Source organism: Ischnura elegans, chromosome 4 (genome assembly GCF_921293095.1).
Source record: "Ischnura elegans chromosome 4, ioIscEleg1.1, whole genome shotgun sequence".
Classification (NCBI taxonomy): Eukaryota; Metazoa; Arthropoda; class Insecta; order Odonata; family Coenagrionidae; genus Ischnura; species Ischnura elegans.
The window spans coordinates 80,209,462-80,222,054 of record NC_060249.1 but is presented as its reverse complement, the minus strand read 5'-3'; the positions used below and the strand labels follow the sequence as shown (position 1 = coordinate 80,222,054).

Here is a 12,593-nt window from a genome sequence, read left to right as displayed (position 1 = left end):
GCACACAGGCATTTTTCAAAATGATTAATGATATTTTTTCCATGAAGGATAATTAGCTGATGGAAGCCAATATTAACGGGAAATCTCACTACAACAACTACAAACTGGTTCATATCCTAGAAGGGCTTAACACCTACATATGTATCAGGCTACCACAGAGGATTCTAGAATACCTTGAAATATTGGATAGCTATTGAAAATGATGATTGGAAAAAACATTTACTTAAAAAAGTTTTAATTTATAACAATTTTGACATCCTCCATTCCAGAAACAAATGTCTGAATTCTTCATACTTACAATAAAGAAAGTGAAAAATAATCTAATAAAATCCTGATTCAAGAACTAATCAAATCCATAAGTACATAATAGTATTTTTGTGGGTCATTTGCATAGCTTAAATCCATTCATTAGGCCATTGTATACCAGTCGTGTGGCAAGTCTGAAGAATATTGCTGACAAAGGTAACAAAGAATTTCCTCAATTTGAACTCTTTTTTATTAACTTCTAATAGTGAGCCATGATGAAACTTAAAAGAGGTTGCAGTTCGAACAGTCCAAATCAAATACTTTAAGCATACTGTTCATAAAAGCCTTTTCTTTTATGTAGAATAGTATAGAATACACTTTTTATGTTATAAACCAAAGTTAGGACATAAAAAGATATAGATCCCATTCATAAATGTATTTTTGAACATCTATTTTTTTCAAACTGTAATTAGTTGAGTATGATGTCATTGGCTTTCAACTAACATACGTAATATACTTTGCTTAAAGCATTAACTTCCAAATAACTAAGAAAGTAGGTTGGGTACACCTCTAATTTTCATTTTAATAGAGAATCTTAGCTTACGACTCACCTAATAACAGTTTTTTTTAACCATAACTATATTCTAGTTGTAACTTAAATCTTTTACTGACCAAGCAAGTATTACTATAAAAGCCAATGGAGATTATTTTAGGATATAATAGAAATGACTTTTAACTTTAATGCATCCAGCCAATTTTTTTAAACAGCAGTGGACATAGAACATCATCAAGGAAATATTTTGAAAAGTCACAAATAAGAAATTAACGGTTTTTGTGACTGTAATTTGAAAGATTTGATTCAACGAATGAAACCAAATGATTTAAGTTGTGATTTAAAAATATGTTCATCACTTGGGTGCTTGGAAGAGACAATGTCCTAAACTAGTCCTTAAAATACAAGTACGTTGTAAGTGCCATTACATTCTATGATGTACAATTTTCATCAAACAGTAGTTAGTACAAATCCTGTTCAAATAAAAGCATCATATAAAATAGCCTTAAAGGATAATTGAGGTTAAAACTTACCTGGCTAGGTGCACTGGTCTCTGATTTAAATACTTCACTATCATTTCTACACGCACTTATTACATCTGCATCAACCACAATTATATCATCTTCACTTTCATCGCCTGAAACACTCTGCCTTGACATTGATAATATTTCTTCTCTTTGAAGGCTGCAATCTATAACAAATAATCAACCTATTAGTTGCTAATGATTACCAAAGTAAACTAAACATATTGACATTAACCGTGATTAGGTAGATAAATAAGGCAGTAACCAAATTTAAAAATCAGTAAAATATCATAAGGATTGTTTTTTTGGATATTCAAAAAATATGTAAAGAATGTATAACAATAAAAGCCTGAATGTAGTTGTGTTCTGGAGTGCAAATATTTTGCCGTTCCAATTTCCTTGAAAATCCCATTCCACACACCTATTTTAATAGGCCCAATCACAGCCAAACAGACACAAAAAAATAAAATATGAACACACTTTTCATTACAGCTTGGCATTCGGGACAATCCCACATAGAGCGATTTTGTACAGAAGACCGAGGTCCAGGTATGCAGCCAATATGTATGCCTTTGGATCCACAGTTCTGACATAAAATTAATGTCCACAGCCTGAAAATAAATACAATTTTAGAATTTAAAAATTATTCTGGGTTTACTAGTAATAAAAGGTCATGCTTATTTTACACAGCTATCTTAAAAAGACTATTAATTGATTTGTCTAGTGCATTCTTTCAGAGAGCTTTCATGAGGTTTTGACATCTCGCTGTCTAGCTGCCAGAGTTGGTAAAAAGAGTATGAAGTACATTACGTATACCTGGGGTTTTCAGCACTGTAATCCCGTCCTTTAGGGCATTTACAAACAGCAGCATCACATTTATTATGGCGCTCCAAAAGCTCTGCAAATGCATTTGGCTCCAATTCCCACGAAGCATCCCTGGCGAACATAAACACCATAAGAATAACATATATATAAGGTAGGTATAAGCACCATGCAGAGAAATAAACAATATCACTAAGATGGGAAAGTACTCACTGATCAGGTATATAGATTCCATTCTTTAGCATAGCATCCCGGAATTTTTTTTGGTTGGCACAAAGAGGACACTTGAAGAAGTATGCAGCACTAAGAGCAAATTTCTGCAACACAAGAAAAAGTGATACCTAAAATTATTTTAGGGAACTGAATACTAGAAGAGATTTTCCATTTAATGCATTATATAAAATGTAATGCATTTCAAAATAGTGAAAGAAACACCGTACAAGGCTATCACATCTTCCGTATTCTCTTACAGCAAGCCTTTCCTTCCTCAGTATTCACACTCTTAAGGTCGTTTTACACGGTACACGGAATTGCGCAATCTGACGTACGTGCAAAGGCGCAATCAAAATTGCGTTGTGTAAAGCGGTGAATTGCTAGAACACATGCGAGAATGCAAAACGACAAAATAGCCCATTCTAATTTCGTTCATGCATTCGCGCAATTCCACACCATTTTAGAAATTAATGCAGCTCTAACCTGTGCAATTCCGTGCCCCGTGTAAAACGGCCTTTATACTTTCTCTGTTCTTCAATGCGACTTAGGACTTCTTCCGTGGTCAATGACTTTTTCTCAACATTTTTTCTTCTTCTAGAACTTCTTGCGGCCTCCTAAAGTCGATTAATAATATTTTCCAGCTATCCTTCATTACTTACTCATTCAGATCTAATACTATTCTATAAGAGAAAATGGAGGACTTGCAAATAACCTTGTACAAGGAAAAGTGGAAGGTGTCTGCAGAATAGAGAGGAACCATTTTAAGGAGCATAGAGCATGATGTAACAACATTAGGGACAAGAATATCAATATAGTGGAGGATCAATAATCCACCATGCTTGGAACCTGACGCATTCTGGATTAAAGATATTTGCAGAGAATAGATCAGTTATCTGGATGTAGGCAACACTGCAACATAGAAAATACAGTGGGACCCCGATTTATCGTTCCCGCATTCATCGTTCGCCGCTCCTGGTCCCAAATTAAGTTCCATAAAGACTACGTAATTTTTTCCCGCACCTATCGTTCCCTGAACTATCGTTTTCCCACATTAATCGTTTGAAGATTGAGGTCCCGTCGAATAATTTTCCCGCATTAATCGTTTGATAAAAATGAGATGAAGTGTTTACAACGTGTTATTTATGGCTAATAACGACAGACACATAGTTTGAATCTTCCCCAGGAGATTGAAATGCGATAAGGAGAAGCAGAGTGCCGTGGGATAGTTACATTAGCGCATTTCCCAAGATCCGGTGTCCCCCACCATTCAGCACTCGCCTCCCCCCGGTTGAGGCTTTCCTCTTCTCCGAAATAAAAAAAGGTCCCAGCTCGAGCAGGGATCGTATTACGACGACCTTAGCTTCAAAAGAAAATATCAAGTTACTCGAGAACAGAAGAAACCTTTTTCATGCCTCCCCCTTTCTCGACCGCTGACTCTTTTTTTAGCCGACTCGCTTCAAAGATCCCCACTTCTGAAGGTCAACTGCTGCATGAATCACCAGCCCAAAAGGTGTCCAAAAATGAATTGGTATTATACTTTTATTAGATTGAGATATTAGTGATGTGCACGTAATTCAGTAAAGAATGATACCAAACACGACGTATTTCTAACGTTATTTAAGAATTTTAAGCAAGGAAATAGTTGGAATAATACGATGATGATTTCTGGCAAATATCGATAACCTCACAGCTGATAGTGAGCTTCACGGCAGTTGATGCGATTTTTTTCGAAAACAGGGCGCCTGGCTACAATTTATGAGTTATGCTACAAGTCTCACTTATCTGAGTTGCTAACGAAGCGATGTCTTCTAAGGATATTTTGTTCCTCTCAACTAGCAATCTGAATACATCTGCTCATCTAGAGCTGCGCTACTTATTGTTAGAAATGAATGGGTAAGTTGCCTTCCCTATAGGATAAAAAATTTCATTGCGCAGTCATATGGTCATGCTTCACCCTCTGCAGTAAGCTCTGCTTATGCCGTACGCGATAGAATTAGTGCCGAACGTCACCTCGTACGAGTGGTTCCGTACTTTCCGGGGTGGGTTGACTTAGAACTAGCTAGTGTTTTCCGTGTGGGTTCAATGGAGTCCGGTTTCATTTTTATTAGTTTTATTCTTATTCGTCTTCGGACCATGGCCCTTCCGAAGACACAAGTGAGAACTTTAAAAGATGGACTGAAAATCATTGATGATGAAGAAAAGAATCCAGGCTAGAAATACGTGAATATTGCAGAACGCCTCGGTATGTCCGGTAGCACATGACGGCAGGGGTGGGGGTAGAGCGAGATCCCTGGTGAAAACAAGAAGTGGGATGAAGCCGAGGATCAGGTGGGCGTGCCGCTGACGATTAACGCCACATTGCCTCAATCATATTAAAAATTTAATTGCTAGAAAGGAACATTTCAAATAATAAACTATTTTTGGCCATTTTGATCCATCTCATAACCAATCACTGCAACGGCGAAATCAGTTGTTTGAGGCATAACACGCACATTTCTCTCGTAAATACGTGTACTTGAAATGGCATTTGATGGATAAGAATTTTTAAATCAGACAGAAATGCATAATAGCAGTGAAAATTCCGAGTGGAGTGCAAACATTTTTTAGCAAGGCGGCTTGTTCCTTAGGATATTTGACAGATCAGAGAGATAAGTCGAATCAACAATATGACCTAAGTGTTTCGATAAAGTAATAATATTCCCTATTATAATTCATTTTCGGGTGTACGTCTGCGTGCTTAACCCTTTGCAGTAAGCTCTGCTTACGCCGTACGCGATAGCATTAGTGCCGAACTTCACCTCGTACGAGTGGTTCCGTACTTTCCGGGGTGAGAAGACCCACACAGAAAGGTACTTAAATGCAGCATCACACCATCACCCGCGTCAGAAGTCCTGCGTTATCAAGACCTTAAGACATAGAGCCCTTGCCGTTTCTGATGAAGATAGCGTGGAAAGTGAAATGGAACATCTTATTTCTATTTTAAAAGGAAACGGATATGCTAATTCATTCATTAGGAGAGCTTTAAGGGAAGTCAAGGCCCCGATGGAGAAAACAAAACCAAGTGCTTTTGCAGTTCTGCCTTACATATCAGGAACAATGGACCGGATTGCTCGCATCCTTGGAAAAGCCAACGTTGAAACCAGGTTTGGCACGTTGAGGAAGATCATAGACCTACTTCCATCCGTCATTGATGCTGTTCCCCCATTACAAATGGAAGGTATATATGAGATTCCGTGCTCATGTGGGTCTAGTTACATCGGACAGACCAAACGGAAGATAGTGACAAGGCTGAAAGAGCATGAAAGGGTGCTGAAGGCAAGGCAATGGGAAACTTCAGCTGTCGCCGATCATTTTGTCGGGGCCAGGACACAAGATCCTCCTGGATGAGGCCAAAGCCATTGCAAGAAAATCTGCATATTATCCACGGCTTATTAGAGAGGCGATAGAAATTTCTAAACGACCTATGAATTTTAACAGGGATGATGGATATAATTTAAGCCATGAGTGGAAGAGATACATTTCGAAAATTTAATAACAATATTCCACTTTTCATCTTCCTTTTTATAGTAGATGTTTTAAAGAAGTTGGCTTTTATTTTATTTTTATTTACTTTTTTAAATACCTTGACAACAATGGACCAGTTTTTCCAACGGTATGATAGGTGTTTATATTTTCATTCTCCTGACGACGTTCCCAGTAAGTGGAACGAAACGTTGAGTTGAATATTAAGCACGCAGACGTACACCCGAAAATGAATTATAATAGTGCATCTAATTGCTGCGAAAACGTTAAAACTAATAATATTCCCGTAATCAGCTAAAATCCTGTTTGAATCCATTAATGAATATCATAATTCGCAAAAATACTGTGTTTCCTGGGACATAGGCGACCCGGACAAACATTCCCACATCGATCCTTTTCCCGCATTCATCGTTCTTTTCATTCATCCCCCTGAAAAACGACAGATCGAGGTTCCACTGTATTATTTTTTCAAAACGTGCATTGGCATCAGTGGAATTGATGCTTTATTGAGTAAAGGTTTAAGTAATAAGAAAAACCCAATCAAATAAAAAAATTTTAGATTGAAGACATGATTTAAAATAGATTCAAAGCATTTGAAAAAGTTAATCATCCATAAATTGTGAAGGTAGATAAGTCGAGAAAGTGTGTAATCTCCAAGAGACCAGCTGTAAATTGCACAACATTTTTACAATCAGCCTAGCACATCAATATTTTGCCCCTCAATATTATTTAATGTGCACCTATCGCAAATTCCATGTCATTTTCACGACTGCTAACAACTAAGTATCGGTAATTATCAAATCCTCTGGTCATACGTGATTCCACTTAAAAACTTAACCGTAAATAATAATAGATTGTGAATTTTGACTCATAAATAGTCATAGCTAATCTTACAAGTGTGGAGAAAATGAGTACTTTGGAAAACTACTAGGCATTAACTTCATACACAATCTTTGACTACTCCGTATAGCACATACGTATGGCCCTTCAGGTTGCGGGCTTCACGGTGGGGGTGCCGGCCTAACGACCAACACAAGAACGTAAGGCAGGGTGGCATTTCACTCCACTCATGGAACTGTTCATAATAATAGCAACAAATATAATAATATATAGTTATATATTTATTCACCTTCAATACTGCAAGCTATGTCCATACAAAAATAAAATACAATAAGAAATAGATATTCAAGAAAATCAATCAAAATTTCCAGCCAAGACTTGCTGATCAGTAGGAAAATGCTTGAATGTCAGCCATAAATTTCTTTAGGTCATTTTGTAAAATTGTTTTATCTTGGATTTAAACCTGTATTCTATTCGTATTGTTCAAGGTTTTAATTTTGTCAGGGAGTTCATTGTAATATTTAATCCCCCAATACAGAGATCCTTTTGCATAGAATGAAGTATTATGTGGAATAAGCAAAAGTGAGTTTGCCTGTTTGGCGTGTTGACCATGGGCTACAAGATAGTGTTTGAAGTAGTGAAAATTTTCCATAAGAAGAGTTAGAATGTTCAAAATGTATATACATGGTAAGGTTAGTATTTTGTCTTCTATGAAATAAAGTCTTCAAGACTCCGATGGCTTCAGATTATTTTATCCTCACTGCTCTCTTTTGTAATCTGAAAATTCTGTTTAAGGGGACTGGATACCACGCCACAAAAGTGCCGTTGCAGCAAGCTACCATTTAGGTCGCTAGGGGGCCATTTTTGCATTTAACGAGGAACTATTTCCACTAAAAAACATAGGATATATGTAGCCTTGGTTTGTATGTCTTCACAGTTGCACACATAAAAACCTATTAGGAGAAAAAAAATTACAAACTTCCCAAAAAAATCGCCTTTTTCTCGTGAGAATTAATCCGCTCCAAATTGAGACTCAGAACTGATCAAACGTTTGAGTCAAGGCTGCGTCTTTCATAATTTCAAATATATATACCGGTAGAGCGTGCATGCAACCAGATTCGCGTTATGTTCTTGAGCGTGATGGATGTTTTGGCCTTTCTACGGCTCGACGTCTATCACAGCGCTGGCGGGGACCTGGCGCTGTCGTCTTCCAGAGAAGGATCCCCCCACCTCCACTTCCCCTCTCTTTGGCGGTCTCTCTGCATAGGTAACATTATCTGCTCGACGTTTCACTCCTCCTACTGGGAGCGTTTTCAAGAGAATGGGAAGGAAATCGTTCTCGTCCCGAGCTTATATAGGTTTCGTAAACCCATTATTGACCTGATTCGAATTTTAGCGGAAGGCGATAGCCATTGGTCATTAGATTGAGCCAGAAACCGTCTCCACAAGCGGCTGAGGCTATATCCATCCTCCCTATTGAAGTTGTTTGGCCTTTTCCCTATCTCAAAGGATTCATGTATCCACGTGGATGATATTCTTGCCTTCGCCAATACCCATGTAGCGTTAAAGATTATTTTATGCCCAGGGCTGGAGGCCTAATGTTCAGTGACCGCTGATGCGTCCCATTGATGTAGTTTCAACGCTCTTTCATGCTCCCAAAGGTTTCATGCACGGGAAATAATTTATGCTGCATTTCATATTGTCTGTGAAATATACAACTGCTAAAGTAAAAGGCAGCATATTTGGTAGAAATCAGTCTTATTCCAGATTACCTGTATGCACAAACGATGAAACCACCCATTTTTCTTACAGCATGGCGCCCACAGAGAATCATTTGAGGTCAAGTCTTCCACTGGATCAAAGCATACACTGCATAAAACATCCCTGGAGTTTAATACATCTGCTGGGACTCGTTGTTTTTGGCGATGCTCACTGCAAAATGATCTGTTGGGATAAAAAAAGAAAAATTCAATGAAAGACTTAACAACTCAAATTACCATAATACAGTAAACTCTTGATTTTACGAAGTTTTCGATTATACGAAGTGATATTGCGGTCCCTGTGAAAAGCCTATGCTAAATACATGACGCTATTCGATTATACGAAGTTTCGATTATACGAAATTTTTTGAATTTACGAACCTCGGCTCGGTCCCTAGGAGCAAATGGCATTCGTTTATACGAACTACGGCGAAAAATTTGTCAACAAAACTGGTTATGCCAGCGTAAGTAGCTAAAAAATCAGCGCTTCCAACTGTGGTCCATCAAAAGTGCGAAATTGTAAATGATAATGCAACTTTGGAGAGAAATGGGTCGCCAAAAACCTCACTGTGGGAATTTAGGGGGAGTAGGAGTTAAGTTAAAATATCGCGGCTGACATTATGCCCCTATTTACGTGCCTGTTCGTAAACATAGCATCGACAATAATTCGTAGTTTAGCATGTCAGGAAGGTCGCGTGGAGTATTTCGTACACCCCTAATTAACCCTTTGCACTGCTGTGAACGTACTTCGAAGACTACTTGACTACTTTTCGCCGAAGCACTTCGAAGGGTCCCTAATCCGGGACCCTTTCCTCGACGAGCTCACCCTCGCTGGCCCCTGAAACTGGGCTATTTTTTAATGCATTACCTGACGCAACCCTGGGTTTCTAAGGGCAAAGGTGCCATGGGGGGAAAAGAGTAAAGTGCGTGTTACTGGGGGGCTGTGCGTCAACCAAACGGGCACGGACAAAATAAGCCCGTTGTCATTGGGAAATTTGAAAGGCCACGGTGCTTAAAACATGTAAAATTGGAAGCCCTCCCCGTTTTTTACCATGCAAATAAAAACAGCTGGATGACCCGAGAAATTTTCCAGCAAACGGTTATACGTCTACAGAGAAATATTGCTGGAGAGAACAGCAAAATTGTTTTAATAATGGATAATGCCACCGTTCATAAATACGTGGAAGATCTAAAATTGGCTAATGTTCGAGTCCTCTTTTTACCCCCGAACTCGACTAGCAAGTCCCAGCCCTTGGACCAAGGCATTATCCAGGATTTTTTAAGTCCTATACCGGAAGAAGCTTGAGCGGTATTACTTGCGATGGATCGGTATGTATACATTCATCTATTTTGCTCATGTGCGTTTGGATATCGATTTAGATATTTTTATTCATGATTATCATTCTTTCAAATCTATTTGCTACTTTTATAAATGGGAACAGAAATTAATAATATCCCGAAATGGACGTTGATACATGCAATCCGCGCCATAATATCTTTTCGTGTATATATTGGCCTTTGTGAATGAACAACTTAAACATCTTAAGTACTGGGCTCTATTTACCGCCAATTTATATTTCAGGCTTCTCGTAATGAAGACGCACTTCCAAGTCTAACCATGAACTTTCTTCTCACGCGCTTCCCCATTCTCCCATGCTGGGGTTCTGTCTTTCCAAAGCCGTCCCTTCCCTCCTGCCGCCTTTGGCTGATCTTGCTGACACCCACCTTACGCATCCCAAACCCCTCCTACCCCAGCATTTCCCATTCACTCCCTCCCTAAGGAGACTGAGCTTGTGTGCGTCGCAAAAAAATACGGCCCCCAAAAGTAGACTGAGGCAGAGCTGAAGGCCATTTCCCCACCCTTCTTTGTCCTGCCCCCTTCACCAGTCCTTGTGCTGACCACACTTCTTCCCTCAGGCAATCCCCATCCCACTCTTATTCACCCTACCCACTGGGAACGTTCCCCGATTGTGGAGAAGGGCATGGTTCATCTTTACCTCCAACGGGGGGAAGTTATTAACCGGAGAGAGGCGGAAGAAGTATTTTCCACTAACGGGAAAATGGTGCCGCGCTTATAATTGTCCCTCGTCTTCTCAGCTGACTTTTCAATTGAAATTAATTTCTTTGCTCTTTCCACACTATATTTATTTACGATTATGGCGCGACTATTTTTTAGGGCTAAAACTAAGAAAATCTTTTCTCTATGTCAATGATCCTTTGCCTAACTTTCAATACGGCGGAGAAAGGAACACGAAAACTAAATGAGGTGACGGTACAGGTTTTTGCGTGTCATTTTTGGGAATTCACGCTAGCGAACCAATACTTAACCACGTTGAGAAATGATAAAACGTCTCTTGTAGGAAAACAATTAATGTGGATAATAACGTTTCTATCTATATTTCTCCGATACTGTAAGATGTTTCTCCTGTCGTTTTCCGGTTGGAACCTTGCTCCTGTCGGCATAAAAGGAGAGAAACATACTATATGAACAGGTCACCTCACACCCGGTATGAAGAATACAGTCCTGATGAAGAATTAAGTCTTTTATGGCAACGTCTGCGAAGATGATGGAACACAGTAGTCGGACGGAGAACTCAAACAGAATTTACTTCAAATATTCGCCAGAAGATAATCACATCCTACGTTATTTATGATCGTAATTGAATCTCAGTGAAAATAGAGCACATTCTGCTGAAAATACGAAGTAACTCGAAATATTAACTTACGAAGGTTATTTTGGAAACGGGCTAAGACCCTTGTTTTTCTTTTTTTCTCGTCACTGAGCGATAGAGGGCGACATAAATGGCGGTTAGGCCGGCTACCGCTAAAATTCCGCGGGTGTCAGAAACAAATATCTATCCTTTGCATACTTAATAGTAGCTATTGGCTCCTAACCACAAATTTATTACTGTTAATTCTTATAATAAACATTGCAATTCATTATTTGATTACGTTTTCTAAACCGGTCGGGAATTTCTTTAGCGATCGTTGATGTTGAAGTATGAACAAGAAATGGGAATTTTATGGTGGTATAATTATTTAACGATTTTTCACATCATAAATTGATAGCAAAAAGCCTTTTCTATGAATTATACCGAGAATAACCACCGAAAACATTTAAATAAGACCACTAAAGACAAAAAACGGCGGAAGAAACAAAAGCGAACATTTTTTTCGTGACTTATGAAAAAGGTTTGAATTTACGAAACTCGATTTTACGAAGTGCCAATTTTCCGGTCCCACTGACTTCGTAAAATCAAGAGTTTACTGTAAATAGAAGATCGTAGCACTTTTCCAAAAGAATTTTTAATGCATCCAATGCGTTTCGGCTAACTGAGCCATCATCTGGTGCAAGACACTTCAAAACATTTGAAAATCCCTTTTATACCCTTGAGAAAGGAGGGTGGTAGGGGAGGATTTGACATCTTTGAGGAAAGGGGTGGGAACTGGCTTACAGAGTAGACACAGTGGGAAAAGATACAACTACGGGATGTGGGTAACCCACGTTGGAAGGAGGACTATAGTCATAACTGTAAAATGAGGACACGTGGGGAAGAACCATAGAAAAACAGGAAGGGGGGTTGAGAAGAGTGAAAAAAGGGGGGTAAGGGTTAAAAGGGAGGCCGCGTGTCTCTAGAAAGGGAGAGGAGTAAGTAGCAACGCAGGAAAAGAGGCGGGGGTGAGGAGTCCCTTTGGGTTAGTTGAGAAGGAGTGAAAGTTAGCAGGGGTGCAAGGGAGGAAATTGCCAGCAAAAGAAAATGGGCAAACGTGTGGAGAGAGTGGGCAGATGGGACATGGATGTTGGGGTCAGTTATGCCCCGTTCACATTACCATCTTTCTTAACCAGCGTAAGATGACGTCAGAACCAACGCGCGTTCACACTTACCATGGTTAGACCCTGGCGACATCTGATGAGTGGTAAAGTAATTCCAAGTGAAAAATGAATTGACAAGAGCGAATAACTTGATGGAAGGAAATATAGAATGTGCAGGGAAAAGTTCTTGTGTTAATTGCAATGATTTAAACATATGTGCATATTATGAGCTGCTTATGAATTAAAAATTGCATTCCAGCGTCGACAATCATTGTTCCTTGCTACGAAGAAGGTAATTC

At 39.0% G+C, this 12,593-nt stretch overlaps 1 protein-coding gene across 3 annotated transcripts in view; it reads right to left on the bottom strand.

The window, feature by feature from the left end:
- LOC124157702 (PHD finger protein 7-like) overlaps positions 1 to 12,593 on the bottom strand; it is a 38,751-nt gene that overhangs the window by 20,414 nt on the left and 5,744 nt on the right. For all 3 annotated transcript variants that reach the window (XM_046532656.1, XM_046532657.1, XM_046532658.1), the window contains exons 4-8: positions 8,493 to 8,664; positions 2,359 to 2,462; positions 2,140 to 2,259; positions 1,804 to 1,934; positions 1,333 to 1,490 (exon numbers count right to left, since the gene is read on the bottom strand). In XM_046532656.1, the coding sequence (XP_046388612.1) occupies positions 1,333 to 1,490; positions 1,804 to 1,934; positions 2,140 to 2,259; positions 2,359 to 2,462; positions 8,493 to 8,664 (685 nt within the window). The remainder of the gene's footprint in view (positions 1 to 1,332; positions 1,491 to 1,803; positions 1,935 to 2,139; positions 2,260 to 2,358; positions 2,463 to 8,492; positions 8,665 to 12,593) is intronic.